The sequence below is a fragment of the Xiphophorus hellerii genome, chromosome 4, assembly GCF_003331165.1.
Source record: "Xiphophorus hellerii strain 12219 chromosome 4, Xiphophorus_hellerii-4.1, whole genome shotgun sequence".
Taxonomy (NCBI): domain Eukaryota; kingdom Metazoa; phylum Chordata; class Actinopteri; order Cyprinodontiformes; family Poeciliidae; genus Xiphophorus; species Xiphophorus hellerii.
Genome location: NC_045675.1, coordinates 8,107,381 through 8,124,922, shown reverse-complemented (window position 1 = coordinate 8,124,922; position 17,542 = coordinate 8,107,381). Strand labels below are relative to the sequence as shown.

Below are 17,542 nucleotides of genomic sequence, written 5' to 3'. Positions count from 1 at the left end.
TGGTAGATGCCAAACAGCTAGCAAGGATATGTTAGCAGTAAATTGCCGGTAGCCTCAACCACCTCAAGTTACAGAACACAAAGAAGATGTCGGCATGAGACTCAAACTTTTGCCTGACAGAAAATCCCCGTGAGAAAAAAAATACATAAAATATACAAGATTTAATAGTTCTGATGAAATAAAAATCAAGATCTGTGATTAACGTATTTAAGCCCAACTTACTTCCTTTTTTAATGAATTTCAGACATGATAAGACCTTAATGTTGGATACATAAAAAAATACTTTGTAAGTGAATCCGTGTGGATAACACCCAGGTCATCCACATGGATTAAAACTGACCTGTTGTACCAGTTGAAAAGAAGCCAGTTGACCCCCTCCAGCTGGTAATCCCTGAGAGTGTTGCCATTCCTGTACTCCCTCGACTGCTCCCTCTTCTTCCAAAGGTTGGCTGGAGGCCGCTCCTAAGAGACAAAACGGGTAACATTACATTTAGATTTTGGATCAAAACACAGGGTTTTCTAAAACCATTTCAAACTGACAAAACATTTTCAAAAGCACTCAGAACTTGTTTATCTCCTGGATTTTGTCAGGGGTTTTGGTTTTTTCAAGCAGGAAGAATAAGAGAAAACAAACTTTTTACATGTTTAAAACATGATAATATCAGAACAGCTGTTGCTGATCAGAGAAGAAATCAGCAGGATGTTGGGAAGCACTGCTTCGTCGTACCACTCTGCGCGAGTCTGGCTTGACTGCCTGCAGCCGTTCAAACTCTTCAATCTTGCTCTGATCGACGTCGTCCTTCAGCTCCCACGTGCTGTCCTCATAAGGCAGAGAACACCACTTCACCAGGTAGTACACCACTTCCTGCAGCAGACAGAGGACAATGAGCACTGGAAATGACTAGAGCGAGGCTAAGCTTTGCTTTTGTAGCATTTTCAAAGGCTGTGAGGCAGCCCATTAGGGTGGCCTTGGGCACTTCTATGATTCATAGATATCATTACAGGCCAGAAGATATCAAAAGGAAGAAAACCAACAAAAGTAAGAAGGGATAAAACATTTTCAGCAACAAAAGCTAGGAGCAAACACGCTACTCTGATATGTGCTTAACAGAGAAGATTTACTCTACCTCTCCTGTGTCTTTGTCCTCGCAGTACGACACTTCGAGCACTCTGTCGACTTCCACATAGTCTGGGTTGAAAGGTTCCTCATCCATCTGAGAGGAACAGAAGATACAAACACAGAAAGAGCAGATGCTAAGTAAAAGAACAAATCAAATTCCCACGCGCCATCTGGAAACAGAGAAACAACTCTCCTGTATTTGCTCAGTAAGTAAATAAATTCAAATCAATGCACACAGATGTGCCATCCCACAGATATCAAACAGAAAGCTTTTTAATATCCAGACACGCCCTTCCAACACATGCATGCTGAAATCAATTGTCATAAATGATGTAATAATATAAAAAGAACAATCCTCTTATTAGAAATATTAGAATGAGGACACATACAGCGGTGTGCAAATAGATGGAAGAGGCTGTTTGCACACATATACACACGCAGCCTTACATCTGTGAAGAAGAGCGCCCTCTGTGCTTGTTTCATCTTGAAGCGTTTGATCTTCTGCTGAATCCTCTTGTCCTTTTCTAGGTGCTGCTCAGTGGCCCATTCACAGTGGAGGTAGGAGCTGACAAACACACAGGGAGACAACCATGAAAATCTGCTTTTACACACTGCTCACATCACCGGAGGGTGATTGGATTTTCTCCCTGGCCTTATGTTTCACCTCATCTCAGTCATTTTTAAATGAGAAAAATAAACAGTGCCATTAACATTTTCATCATTTTTATTATTTGGCAGAAGGGAACAGAATCTCGCTCATGACAGCTCAGTGATTTCAGAGGCTGCTACAGGCTTTTGGAAAAAAAATACATTTGAATTATGAAAGCTGTCCTAACGATGTTTATACATGTAGTGGAGTTTCCTTAGATTTTACCTTTTTCTTTACTTCACTTTTCTCCAGGTCTCCATTATGTCGAAACAACTCCATTTCCATAGGTGGTGTCCGAAAAGTGTCAAAATATGAAGAATAAATGACGGCTGGTTGTTTTTCTGTTAATATTAAAACTACCAGATGTCAAAAAAGGTATAGAAAATGATACCTACAAAATGAACCTCAACCATATTTTATTATGTCTAAAGCAGGATGTTGACATTTTTGGTCTCACCGAGTGTAAAAAATGTTTTAGAAAAAGGTAATTTATTTTACCATTAGCTCTATGGCCCAAGCCCTCTTCTGATTCTGATCAGCCCCTTCTTACGCCTCCTTCCCAAGAAGCTTAGGCTCTCTGGTAAGCTGCTGAGTTCCACTCAGAAGAAATTTTAAACTTCATCAAGAAGTTTTTACCTGTTAGATAATTATTCATGCTTTTGAGATCTGATTACCATACATGTTTTTGTTTGCAGCATACTGTCTCTTTTTAAAGCTTTGTAGGATTCAACTTTTCGTCCATTAACCTGGGATGTGTGTTCAGTATAACTTTATAACTTCCATTTAAAGTGTTTCCTATTGTATCCAACGAGATTTCAGAACCAAAGTGAGAAACCAGCAACAAATCAACAACTGAAACCAACAGTCATGCCTGTTTCAGAGTTACCTTTTGGCCGAGAGAGGGAACTAGCAGAATAATGAGAAGTCCTGTTGGTTTCATGAGTGAAATGACCCAATTTCAAACCAGAGAGACGTACTCAACTTTTCCTTTAAACAGTGGTTCTGATTATGAAAGCTGACAGGCCCAAGTGGTTCTGCCTTCTTCCTTTTTATGCCATACTTTAACTTAAAATAGAGAGTGAAATCAAAACTAGACCTAAGCTTTTCATCATTTTTACATCTTTAACCAGTTTCTGTATTTTGAATGTTTCATTTCTTGTCATTAAACATAAAAGGCTGTTTTAGACGAGGAGGTGTCTGTGTGACCAATAATATCTGGAAATAAAAATGTTATTTATACTATGCTGTTTTTTCCCCATACTTGGAAAGTATTTAATTCAATTAAATAAAATATTTTAACTCAAGAGCTATGTTTCAAAGCCTTGGAAGAATTTCTCATTTAACTTGAATGTTAAAACTTTAGGCAGGACAGCAGATAAATTGAAGAAACAGATAATATTAGTTGCTTCATGTTTTTATGTTCAATTAGAATTTTACAAATAAAGATCAACAATAGAAAATTGAACTTACTAGTTTTTGTATTTTACAAAAAACTCTTCCACTTCTACCATTACCCCTGGAGATACCTAGAAGAGGTTTAAAATAACAAAAATGCCAATAAGTACAACAGCAAAATAAAAACAATTAAATTTTAATAATGACTGATGAGAATAAAGTTTTGTATATTTACCTCCTTCTTCATGATACGAGAAGACATGATTTTGTCAACAATAGCAGCATCCTCCTCTGTCGGATTCTCCTGAGAGACAGTAAAGACTTAGGTCTCATGTTAAATTAGTCTCCAGACCAGACAACTTAAAATGAGGCCATGTTTAGGCAACAGAAAGGTCAAATATTTCCCACAACGTACAACAGAGAAATCCCATAAACAAGAGTTAGCAAAAACAGTCTCATTATGTCTCTCAATATGACTTAAATAAAATTAAATAAAACATTATAAGGAAAATAGTTTTTGCATTACAATGTGAAGTAAACCTAAGTTTTCCAGTTATGTTTTTTGTGGAAAGCAGTCATGATTTCCAAAATACTGCAAATATATTTTCATTCATGTGAGAAACTGCAACAAATTGGATTCCTTTTGAAGTCTACAAAAAAAAAATCAAGCAGGATTTATGAGAAGGAAAATCAGTCAGCTCTGCTTAATCTATCAGAATATTGATTGCTTTTCTTTGAAAAGGAAATGGTTTCAATAAGACTTGTACAATCTGGGAAAAATGTTTTGCATCTGGCTCTACTGGCTCACAATATTAACTGTAATAATGTCGCTCTCGCAAAAGATTTGTAGGTAGTTATATTTCTGATATATTCATCTAGTAATAACTGCATTCTCATTACACATGATTGCATAAGCACCACACTGTTCATTTCTGTCCAACACCCACATCTTTTTTAGTTGCAAGACTACCGAATCACTGAAGAGGCTCAAAGTAATTGTAATTAAGCTTTTTTTTCTTTCAGGTATAATTAGTGGGAAGCATTTGTGGAGCATTTATAGTCATCATGATATCATGCAGCAGCAGCAGGAGTTCTTCCCTTTCCCTGCCTGCAGTGGAGCAGGTGCTATATTTCAAAGCTGCAACGGTTTTCACAAGTTGATTTCATGAAACAAACTTCCTCACAGATCTGAAAACTTGTAAAATAATGCATCCAGGTGGTGAGGAGAGAAGAGTGTCTCCCCTCGGTTTTCTGTATGTTATTATGGACAGATCAAATGTATAGCAGAGGTATCTGTGTCACCTCCTCCTGACAGAGGTTTTTGTCTTTTACCCATACCGAAACAGTTTCACCCAGGTCTGTTAGGACCCGGCTTAGAAAGAAAAATAAGCAATAAAACTGTCCTGTGCAAAATTTGTTTAACTTTTTTTCATCCAATTTAAGACAAAAACAATAAAAACAGGGAACCTCACACTTAATAATAGGTTTAATTAGAGCTAAAATAGGAAAAACTTATAGTCTCAGCCTCCCACCACTGGTTTAGTCACCTACATATCGAATGTGGGTCGGTGCATTGCAATCGCTATTTTAAGCTCCATCTCTAAGCTTTGTTTGCTACCTTCTGAGTCACAATATTGTCAGGTGTTCATAATAAATGTTGCATGAAAAGATGTGTGCAACTCTGATTTGTAGAGTCAGTCGACACTGTAAAGAAAATTCACGAACATTTGTTCCACTTTTAATATTTGGGGATACTGAGCCAAAAGCAATTTATATTAATAAATGAGTCCAATTTGCTGCGCTGGAAGCTTAGTAAAACTCTCTTGTGTATATTCTTTGGATATTCAAAACTATTGATAGTTCAACCAATCTTTAGTAATGATAACAGAAAATTTACTTTGATGTTTAAACTCATCTAACTTGCCAGACTCATAAAAGCAGATGAACTTACAACAAACAGCTGAACAGCAGGGTCCTTGGATGCAGCAGTGTTGCTTTTCTTGGCTTTCACAATGACTTTGACATCCTCATCTGACAATCTGGCCTCCAGCTCTTCAGCATACTTCTTTCTCTTCACCTGACGGTTCGACCGCCTCTTCTAGAGAATCACAACAAAGAAGAGGCAAATTAACATGCAGAAGAATAAATTGATACAAATATAGCAGGTTCATTTGTTGAAAAAATAATGCTTTCATACAGGAGCCCTGTGGTTCCATACATAAGGCTGCTTAGTAAGGGCTGAAATGACTTTATTTATCCTCCAAGTCTTTTTCTTTATAATTTCATAGTAGTAATTAATCCAATCGATAGTGTCACCTTGTCATTCAGACAAAGGACCATGAGCTGATTTTTCATTTACCCCTCAAACAAAATGATCTTCCAAAACTTGTTCTCCCTTTGTCTAGCAGACAACTCCAATTAGATCAGGGTTAAATTTTGATTTTGTAGCTACTGTTTACAACGTTTTACTTTATACATTTCTTTTTTCTAAAGACCCCATGTTTGTGTGTGGATAAGGTCCAGATGAACTGCCCTTTTGGTACTTTAAAACTGGAATTAGAATTTGAAATAACTTAGTCTTAATTTGCTGAGAATATAACAGAAGAGAAATGTATAAAATCAGTTATATTTGATAAACAATGTATGCTCAATGACTCAGCATTAGAACATTACTAACAAATGTTGAGTCCTATATTTATCTATGAAGAAACTATAACTATCAGAACATTATAGCACAGCAGCTTTTTTAACCGAGCTATACCCAGTGTCAGACTGGGACTCAGTGACAACAATGTCTTAAATAACTTGGATTAGTTTTGGAGACAAACAAATCTTGATTATGACACATCCAACAAAAATATGTCCCACTGATTTATTCATAATATTTTGAAAATCTGTGGTAAAATACAACAAACTAAGTTGAAAAATCAGAAGAAAGATTAATGTAGGGAAAAAAACCAGGAGAGATTTGAAGTCCAGCTTTTGTTTCTGCCTTCCTGTCAAGTTTTTATAATTATCTTATGCGTGGGCTGCTGCATCCTGCATCAATACAGCCCCTCCTAAAGATAATATGTAGTTAATTAGGAATAAATGCCACTGAGCCAAAGTTAATTAGGTGTGCATTATAAAATCCCTGAGGAGACGGACCCTTAAATCTGCAAACTCCAGATGACCAGAGGCAGAGAGTCAAACCTGCCATTTTCCAACGCAAAGAGGACGAAGCTCTGAAGAAACCAGGCTTCTGTCGTAGCTGTCGGACATGCTACCTCGACCTCTGTCACTAGATCATCTTAAATGAGTCATCAACAGATGCTTTTAATTAAGACCAGGGGCGCCATCCAATGGGGGTAATTATATCATAGGATAAAGTCTGGAAAGGTCTCAGAAAATGGGGAGAGGGGTGATGAAGCAAAGAGTGTGCAACAGATCATCCTCGTGTCAATTACACGTCAGAAAATCAATATGAGCTGTTTAAATAACCAAAACATCAGAGCAAATATTTCATTTTGAATAATATCCCCATATCAAATTGAGAATGTGTGTTTAATAACTCAAAAAAAGAGATACCTATGAGGAGGGGGTTTCTGATGCTGTATGGTAGACAGTGCAGCCAGACTGTCGGTTTTCTCCATCATCAACAAACAGAGGAATGTGTACTTGAAATAGCCATCCACTATCTGACCTCTGCACGAACCACATTCAATCCTTTCAAGCTCAAACTAAAGCTGTGAGCCTTCCTCGTTGCCCCACAGCAGCATGAGCAGCCGTCAGGGCGACAACACCACTTCCCTCACTCAGTGTTGTCAGAACAGTAACAGAAGAGCCAAGCGTCGTCTTTGTGCTCTGTGAGCCAAGGTGCAACACCACAAGCAGCAACGCCTAAACCACATCAGAACCAGATTAAAACTCACTCAGACGCAACTAAGTTCTCACCTGACATCAAAGTGTTAGGAGGAATATGGCAAAGGTTTTACTATGCCAATGTCACACTGAAAGTTTTGATTAGAAATGATCACTGTTTTGTGTTTTCTGAAAAAAATAAATAAATGGAACTCACAGAATCATCATCCTTAGAAGAGTGACGAGGCGGGGGATCATCATCCGACTCCTCCTCTGACGACTCTGGCTTTCGCTTTTTCCTTTTTCCAATCTTGATGACAATTTTCCTAAAAGAGAAGGAGAAAAAAGAAACACACCATGAAAACTGCTCTGAAGATTATAATTCTTAAAAATTTCCATGTAAAGAAAGCTCTCTCACTGATGTCTAACATTTGGTACCGCTTAGCTCCCAAACTGATGATTAAGCAGCGGTTTTGGAACATAAAACCATGTTGAGGTGTTTAACAAATACCAGCAGCATCCAGGACAAATTAATATCATCAACCCAATGAACTGGAGAATTCAATAAGGGAAGATCAACACCTGTAAATACTAGAGATGACCCAATCAATTTGCCAGAAATCAGAACCAGCAACTTCCATCGTTTCTGGTCTATTGCCACATAAATCAACAATATGTTTTTTTATTTTTTTATTATAAGTTATAGATATACTTCTTAATGCATGAGTTACAATAATCTTGCAATTTCTTTTATTTTCTGCTGGATTAAAAACTACAACCACTATCAAATAAACATTTAGTCAGAAAAAGGCTGATTCTCACCAGACAGAGTGAGAATCAGTATTTTTACCCAATAAATGCCAAAATTTTATTCCAACTGTTTCAGTATTTTATTAGACTGGGCTCCCAAGCCAAGGTTTATGCAATGGCTCATCACAGTGAAACCTTTCTGCCAAGGAGGAAGTGGAATTTTTAGAGAAAGGCTAATTTTGGAATAAACTTTACTTTCATATGCCTATACTACTTGCTTAGTGAGTTATCTGGGTTACAAGGCTATTTGTGACAAAATTAAGTAAAGGATAAGAAGATACTCAAAAAGAGTTATTTTCCTGAAGATAGGCATGTCGCTCTGAGCAGACTGGCAACATCATTTAATGAAGTGAGGCAAAACTGTGTTACAACAGATTTATCACAACAACAGTTAATATGTTATGTGAATTTCACAGATGATATTAAAGCAAAACCATAAGAGCCTGTGTAGAACGCTCACAGGTATTAGCATGCTTATAATGCGAGCTGTTGGTGTTTCTGGAGCTTTGCATAAACCTCCTTGCATTTTCCACACTATTTGTTATCTTATACAATTTTATACAAGAACAGATTGCTGCCTAATAAGCAATTGGACTTCATAGATGGGAAGAGCAGCATAGTGAATAAGGAACAAGCTAGACTTTCTGCAAGTCATCCAAGTGCCTATTCTTTTTTCCATTCCCAACCATATTATTGGGTGACCTTTTTGAATATATTTTCTCACACATGCAAACACATCCTATCGAGTGCTTCTCTATTTGCGTTCTCACCAGCAAGACAGAGGCACCAAATCTCAGGCTTGGTATATTAACACAAAAAAACATAAAAACATTGTCGTAATATTAAACAGTGCTTTTTCTCCCCTCACACTTTGCATTTGTATGCCAAACCCAACTAGGATAAGGCAATACAGCGTTGAACACAACTAGGCATTTTAAGGCTGGCAGGTAAAAATGGGAAATACAACATTTATGCTGGTTTATTGTGCATGCAAATACAAAAATCCTGCTTTAAAGCGAGCTCTGCATCAGTAAACAGATACAAATGCAACTTGCCCTACGTAATGTCAGTTCATAAGAAAAAAGACGGATCAGCACCATATTTTAACAAGACACAGGTCTGAGCATTTCCTTACAGAGAAGTCAGTGTCAAAAAAACTCATTATCAGGATGTACAACTTAAATGTTTATCATTTTAGACTACATAAGCAGTGAAAAATAAGACCTTTTTATATGAAATATATGATTGTTTCAATGTCTGGTGTTGCCAGAAAAAGGTAAAAATATCTTTACGGTTCATTATTGCGGGTCGCTGACATTGGGACCTACTGGGTTATCAGAAGAATAACAATACCACTTGTATTAGCCACATAACAAAAAAACTTAAATGTTTTGTGTGTATTATGAGCATACTTTCAATAAACTATTTTTCTATGGTTATTAATACAATGTAGTTGTGTTACTTTCTCTCCAGCACCACATTGTGTTTAATTTAAAACTTCTCATGAGTGAAATCACAAGTGTAAACAATCACTCAGCTCATTTCCTCCAATGCATCACTACTGAAAAGAGGGACGCTAGAAAGCTTTAGGACGCCTTCCCAACTGTAAAGTACAGAGGTGGCTGCATCATGTTCTGGGATCGCTTTGCTGTGGGAGGGACTGGTGGATTTCAAAAATTCATGTCCCAAAGAGGGGGGAAAAATGGCAATACTGAAGCAACCATAAGCTCAAGAGAATCAGGAAGTTGATGGTTGGAGAAAAATGGCCCTCCAACTGGACAATGAACCCAGATCTGTATCGGCTATAATTGCGCCAGTTATTGTGCAAAGTTATTGGAAGTCTAACAATTCTTATTATTTTGGTAATCTTATCTCAACAAAAACAGGCAATATTTACATTTTCATGTCAGTGAGAAAAAAGCATGTGTCCATAAGTGGTTTCAACTGTTTAATCACGGGAGTGCTCATGCAGACTGCACGAGGAGGTAAGTGAACATCTACAAGAGATTGTTTATATAAGACATCTTGACACAGTGTATATGAACAAAGAGCCCTATATTGGTCAATACTCCCTCCTTTTGATAAGCTGCCAGACTCGGTTCTTCAGACAGTGAGGGTATTCAGTAGACAGAGTCAACCGGCCAAAGAATGTGTAAGAGAGAAAAAGTAAACAACTCGGCAAATAAAGCAAATCCATCTCCTCATTTCCACTTTGTTCATTAATCCCCGGATATAGCACTTAAATGAAAACTGAGATTCCCACGCAGTGTCAAATTAAGATTTGATTTACCCTTTTTCCTCCCTTCCCCGTCTCATAATTCTTCAAACAAATGAAACACTGAAAAATAAAAAAACAGCTTTAATCTGTTCAAATGCAATGTTCTAAGCAAGTCAAAAAAATGAATATTCCCCTTTTCAGCACTCCAAATGTGGTGTTAATTGTTTTCCTATTAGGATCTGAGATGGAAACAGCTTCCTAGCATGTGTGAATGGTGTTAAACATTTTTTAATTACATTGTGGGAAGAGCAGGAGCATAAGTAAATATGCTTGAAAAACCATGTAAATATTACTCTAGACTGATCGTTAAACACACTGCTTTTTCCAAAATGGTTGTTAATCAGATTATCAAATCGCTGTACAAGCAACAGAATTGTGTTGTTGCCAATTAGAAATAAATTTCAATTGGAGGATAATTGGTTAACTGGATAGGCCATTTTCATTACAAACGGATAATGAAAATATTATCGTATTAAAGCTGCTTTACCTTTGACTTCCCCCTATTTATTGGTCACTTATTGTTTGAAGCATAAAAATGTGGCATGTATATTTATCCAATCCTTTCTAATTTGATACTCCTAAATAAAATCAAGCATAGTCAATTGCAAATCCCTACATTATAAATGGAGTCTAATTTAATCTCTGCATAATTATAGCTGTTCAGGCTTTGGAGGTTTGCTAAGACAACATCAGCCAACAAACAGCAACATGTAGACAAAGTAACACCAGACAGGTTAGTGATAAAGTTTACAGATACTTAAAGTAGGGATAGGTTTTACAACAGTCACAACTGCGAGACAAAATGGTGGCAGTATCATACTGTGGGGATGCTTTTCTTCAGCAGGTACAAGGAAGCTAGCTAGAGACTGTAAACCAAAGCATATTTGTTTGTTAGAATGGCCTAGTCAAATTTTACACCTAAATCCAACAGAGAATCTGGGGGGGAAAAAAACAGAAAAGTTCAGTTTACAGATGCAATTCATCCAACCTGATTAAGCATGATCTAATAATGTGCAATTAAATTTTAATCTCGGGACAGCCAGCTGAATGTCTGTCACAGTTTTCTTAAATAACAAAAACTATGTATCCATTTCTTTCCACTTTACTGTTATTCACCACTCTGTCTTGGTCGATCAAAAAATAAAATCCATTAAAAACATTACGGTTTGTGGAGATTTCCTCTCAAGCACATCTGTGAAGTTAGAAAACAACAGAAATCCCCAGCAGATTCATGCAGCTGCCCTTTAACAAAGAACCGCCACCTCTAAAGGCATCCCTGCTCCTGTTGTGTGATATTCCATTTCACGGATCCCGGTGATAGTCTCAGATTACCGTTTCTTAGCAACATTCCCTTAGGATTGTATCTGGTGTTGTGCACAGTAACATTCATTTCGACATCACTTCCTGGCAAAGAAGCTCTGCATGTTCCCTAACAACTTCAGGTATATGTTTGACATATCCACTGCAAACCAAAAATAAGCTAACGTGGCTTTTCATGGGATCTGCCAGCATGCAGCACAACCAAGACATAATTCGGGTTTGATACAGGATGATAAATTTTCTTAAGCAAAATAAAAATCTGAGTCAGACACCCAACATACAGATGGAAATCTTGATCATAATTAGTAGCTACCTTGGTTAAAAAAAGGCCCTACGCCTATTAAAAAGTATAGATTTAGCATACATCCTGTGTGTGTACATCCCACTCATAAATGCAAACAGAATTACACAAAACCTAAACCACATCTTAGCAGTGGGTATAGTCTGTTACAGCCTGCTGTGGAAGATAAATCGGACCACCCAGAGATTTAATAACATTGGTTCAAATGTACAAGCTCTTTTTGACTCAACAGGCTTCCAGCTAGCCTCGAAGTTTTCATAAAAAGAAAGAAAACAGATTTTCAAACAGAAACAGGACCGTGGAAGCAGCTACATTTACTCCTCAGAATCCTGGTTAAGAGACTCTGATGTTAAAACATTCCCCACAAAAATGACACTTTTATTATGTTCATGAAGTGTTTATAGGGTAATTCAATGGTGAAAAGTTGAATTATTTCAGTCATTTCTTCAAAAACTAACTCAAATTGCATAAATTAATGACAGTCATATTTCAAGCTTTTATTTTAGTTACTTCTGAATCTCAGCAAATGAAACCACAACGTTATGGTTCTCAGAAAGTTAGAATATCACAATGGGAAAATGATTTTTGTTCTTTTTACACAACTGTTTTCCACATAATCATGGAAAACCTGCTTTCTTGATAGTCTTGATCGCTGAGGGAAAGTTACAAAACATCATTAATGAAGAATGACTTTTCACTTAGTCCTGTTTTTTATGTTTATTAGCATAAAGTTGAGTGAAAGGAAAACAATGTGATAAACAATGTAGCTGGGTAGGAACTATATTTATCACTACCACTCCAAGCCAAGAGACTACGACAAAAGTGTCCCCTGCCAAGGCCAAGTGAAGAAACAGGCCCATTATATTCCTCAGATAAAAGTACAACTACCAATTAATTTTGAAATCAAGGGTCCAGTCAGTGATGATTTGGGGATCTGTGTTATCTACTGGTGTTTGTTCACTGTGTTTTGAACTCCAAAGTTATCACAATCTGCCAGATTGTTCTTTCTAAACTTAACGTTTTCCTCTGCTGAGGTTTATGGAGATGTTGATTTAATTTTCCAGCAGGAGTTGACTCCTGAACACTCTGTCAAAAGTACCAATACCTGCTCTATTGGTCTCATGCTATATTCTTTTTTTTCAAATCTCAATGTTTTAATTAGCAACAAACCATAATTAATCAACATAACAAAAACCCCATAAAATATATCACTATGTGTAACTTGTCTATAGAGTTTTACTTTTTGAACAAACTTACTGAAATAAATTAACTTAACTTTCAATGATACTCTACTGTAATTTAGGACAAGTTTCCTCTAGTTTTACCTCTGCACACTGCTCTTACTTTTTCTAAATTAAATTTAATTTCTCTATTTGGTTCTCCCTCAGGAATTTCCGCCATCTTGCATTTCTAATTAGACTACAGCTGCCCCTGATCCGACATTGCTGAGTGATCCCTGATGATCTGCAACCACAAGCTTTTCCCTCAGAGTAATGGGCTGGTTGCTGTTCAAGGCTTTTTTGGCTCTGGTTCTTCTATTGTGCCAAATAACCTCCCATCCCTTGTCCCCACAGTGTTGTCCTGGCCTACTTGGCGTGCAGCCACAGGAAGTGTGCGTTTCAGTTTTGATTTTTAATGGAATCAACACCGGTTATGGCTTTAAAAGCTCAGACTATGATGGCGCTTCAGCACGCCACGGAGACTGCCTGCATCGCATTTTTGTTGATCTACTGCTGAAATTCTTGCTAGATAGGACCGACTCATCCTCAAAACTGCCATTAGGTGTGCTCTGAAAGTGTTTGCTTATCCTAGGCATCCTGAGGGGCTTACTGACACAGCCGTGCTCGTTCTTGTTGGGGAAATCCCCCCTCCCCTTCTTATGAATGGAAGGCTATAATCTCAGTGCCACACAGCTAAGAGGAAGCAGTAGTAACGACATCAATATGGCCCCTCCAAAAGACAAATACTGTATCAGCACAGTGCACATGGCCACACAAGAGCTCCGCTTTTTTTCAGCAAATGCATTAAAAAAATAGGCAGTTCTCCTGGTCTCACTTCCTCACACACACACACACAAAACCAAGAGCCACAAACATGTTCAAATAAACCACACACACCAGTACACGTGAACACATGTGCACCCTGCAGGGGATTAACTAGGGAAAAAACAATTAAAAAACAGCTTTAGCCTTTCGTAATAAAAAAAAATTGAGGGGAGAAGAGATTAGACACCTAGGACGAGAGCTCTGAAATATGAACAGCCATACTCTGCCGCATACACTAGACTTAAACCTCCATTTTCTATCATGTAATTGATCTCACAAGCTCCATTTTGTTTGATATTTTCCTGCCACCCTGCTGCTTTGTAATGTAAGCATATCATGAACATGCTTGCTCACAGGAAACACACTGGGTGCACTGCTTTGAGCGAGCTGGAAGAACTAAATTTATATTATGGGGGGAAAAAGAAAACCTGAAGAGGATAGGGGGGAGGGAGAAACAAAAAGGAGATGAGTGGCATGGTGCTTTCAACGGATGATTATGAGGGTACTTTTCAGCAGGTAGGCTGCCTGGAAAAGCTCATTTCAGCCCACAGAGACCGGTGATCGGTCAAGCCTGACCCATAAAAGAAAAAAAAATTAATCCCTCAAGGATAGATTATGATGCTTCATATTTTTAGCTCATAAACTTTACCTCAATAAAATACACAAATCATGTATAATTTTATAGTATTTTTGTAATACTTGTCAGTTTGTTCTTTTAGAAAAAACAAACTGAAAATAATATTCAACATTATTTATGCTCTGGTTTCAGTCATTAAAAACAGGAATTGTTTTTAAAACAAAAGTTGCAATATCACATGTCCAAATAACTAAAGAAAATTTATATCTATACAATCTAAACAATCTCACGTTCCAGTGAAAACAATCCTTGTGAAAAACACTTATGTGACATGAAAGACCAATTAAACTTAGCCAGAACTGGAGAAGTCAAGTAACAACATCAGATACAGTTTAGCTCCAATTTCAAACTGCTGAAAAAGCTCAACACAAGTCAGATCTGGAAAGTACTTCACACCTGATATATTTTGCTATATGACAGCGACTGCATAAATAACTGGCTTTTAATGCACGACACAGAAATTACACCTACACAGATGCATTACATCTTGAAGGGTTTGTTAAAACATTTTGAACTGTGGGTCTCTGAAGGTGTTCTTAACATTTTTGATAGGTGTTTCTGTGTCTTTAGTCTTCTGGAGCTGAAGAGTGAAAGCTAGGCGCTACTCAATGTGGGGCTCAAACCCAAGCAGACTACCAGATCAAAAGAACTTAATAGTTGCAATAAAACTTTCACAATGGGGTTACTTTTACATCAGTTCGTTCTTGTCTGTTTATTTAGACTAAAGACAGTGTTGATCTGTTAGCAATAATAGTCAATCTGAATAGTTTATTGCACAACTAGACATGCAGAGTTACCAGCAGTGAAGCTATCAAACAAAATAATGCTGTTTGGTGCCAAAGAAAACATAGCAATTCAAATGAAGAGTGTTTTTTTACAATAAAACAAAGAAATTAGAGGTTAACCAGAATCTGGCAATTTCAGCCTCATTGGTGACTATTTAGAAGCTCAAAATCCAATTGTTTTTCGTTCGTTTTTTTTCAATCAGTGAAAGAACTACACATAAACATCAAATTGTGGTGACTCTTCGGTTTGGAAGCTTTTACTGAATGAAGACAATGCTACATTTGCTCTTTTTGGTTTTAGAAAGGTGCTTAAAAATGAAAGCAGAAGCAAAGACATGCAATTTAAAAGTTAAGAGCATTTTGTTTGAAACATCCTTAGACATGTCTACGGCTCATCAAGGCAATGAGAGGGCAAGAGAGACCAAGACTTTCAGTATAAAACAGTAAAACTGAATGGAAATTGTTGTGTTTTATCTGAGATTTTAGCATCCGCCATTAAAATGCTAAATGTAAAAATGTATACAACATTCTGAGAACTCAGAATTAAGATAAGCTCAACATTTCTTCTATAATCACTCAGAATGATCTTAGTAATACTGGTAAGGATAACTGTGTTAATCACATAGATGATAATAATGATGTCATATCTGTTTAAAAATGAGTAAATTCTGATCTACTGATTTTTGCAGGATCACCCACACTGTTCAGAGAAAGATGTTGCAAGATACATTGCAAGATTTGCATTAATTCCAAAAAAGCCCACAAATCTGCATCAGAGTTTGAACATTTAGATTTCTCCTAAAGTATTCTGATGCAGTTTCTTCCTTGTGACATCTTGGTGAAATCTTTGCACTGATGAGGACTCACAATAAATCAGCATTTCTTATTAAAGCTGATGGCAATATCATTTCATGCTACAGTAAAATAACATGCCGCTTGATATGTCAAGAACCTCCATGTTAGTGGGCTTTAATAATGTCCAAATAAATTGACTTTGTCAGAGTATAAATATAAAAATGACATATTCATAATTTTAACGTAGTTGTAACAGTTTGTTAGTGCATTCTTCTAATCTGCTCCTCTTATTTACTTTAGTTATCAGTCAGGCAGATTTTCCATGATGATACTAATTCTTTTTCCCCTTTCCGAAGCCTTGGTAGAGCAAACAAGCTAAACAATCAGAAGGCACTTGCGGGAAATTAAAAAGAATTAATTCTAGAGGAAACAAAGCAAACTGTATGGTGGTCTCAGAGAAAAAGACAGTTGAGCACACAGACAATTAGGTTAATAGTCTTATCTCAGGCTCCATTCCCTGCTTAAACAACTGTCAGATGATGCAATGGAAGTCTGAGCACACAGTGAACAAAACACACACATACACCTCAGGTTTTCCGTGTCCTGTCTAGCACATTCCCTCAGACAAAGGCTAAAGTGATGACTCTAGAAATAGGTTAATACCTCTGCTCCCAGGAAAAATATTTTATGGGGAGATCCTACTGGTAAATGGTTATGAACCAGATTTTTCACTGCAATAAATTGTTTACCATGTCTTGCTTTGCCTAAAAAAAAAAATGCATTAAAACCCTCTTCCGGATTAGGTATTGACATGCGGAATGGTAGTGACTCACACATACAAATGCATTTTGCACCAGTCATCTAAATATGACAAATATAAATAGTAGGGAACAAAAGTACAACCTTGCTTCATCAACTCTCAATGTCCAAGTGAGAAAATGACCCATATAGATGAAGCAGGCCCAGTTAGGGTAGGCAAAGTCCAAAAGAGGTTTTGAAACATTGTACCATCCCCATGGCCATGAAGTAATTATATCCAATGCATTGTGCATCAGAAAACAGACGTTACAGTTTATAATGCAAAGGCTAACTTTAAAATTTTATTGCAGCAGATGCCATGCTAACACTGTTGCAACAAAAGATACACCCGAGCGGTGTTGTATTACAGCTGGAATGTTCTGCTGGGTAAGAAATTTTCCTCCTGTCATTCTAAAGTCTCCAGGTAGTCACACACCCCTTTTAACAAATATACATCGAGCTGAAACTTCACTGCTTTCTTATGAGTTAATCCTAAAAGCCAGTGTTGAAATTTTAATCATGAAAAGAATAATTATGTGGCAGTAAGACAAATGTGGTGGTGTTTGAATTGATATTTCAATATTTGCTTTGCAGCGTTACAAAACTGTGACTGTTCTTGTTTTTACCTTTCATGGTTGGAACATATAGCCCACCTGAATGAAAATTAACCGTTCTTACTGCAAATTAAGAAATGTTTGCTTCTCACTTCAGACATTTTTTTCACGTTTCATATTAAATAATATTTTTTTAAAAGTTAAACTTGTGTTCC

The 17,542-nt window shown here is 37.0% G+C and overlaps 1 protein-coding gene across 9 annotated transcripts in view; it reads right to left on the bottom strand.

Moving 5' to 3' along the window:
• chd9 (chromodomain helicase DNA binding protein 9) overlaps window positions 1-17,542 on the bottom strand; it is an 87,764-nt gene that overhangs the window by 29,740 nt on the left and 40,482 nt on the right. For 8 of the 9 annotated variants that reach the window (XM_032561336.1, XM_032561337.1, XM_032561339.1 and 5 more), the window contains 8 exons: window positions 7,222-7,330; window positions 5,116-5,262; window positions 3,400-3,468; window positions 3,240-3,295; window positions 1,568-1,685; window positions 1,128-1,214; window positions 728-865; window positions 341-462 (listed from right to left, as the gene is read on the bottom strand). In XM_032561336.1, coding sequence (XP_032417227.1) covers window positions 341-462; window positions 728-865; window positions 1,128-1,214; window positions 1,568-1,685; window positions 3,240-3,295; window positions 3,400-3,468; window positions 5,116-5,262; window positions 7,222-7,330 — 846 coding nt within the window. The remainder of the gene's footprint in view (window positions 1-340; window positions 463-727; window positions 866-1,127; window positions 1,215-1,567; window positions 1,686-3,239; window positions 3,296-3,399; window positions 3,469-5,115; window positions 5,263-7,221; window positions 7,331-17,542) is intronic. The other variant, XM_032561338.1, reaches the window with a different exon arrangement.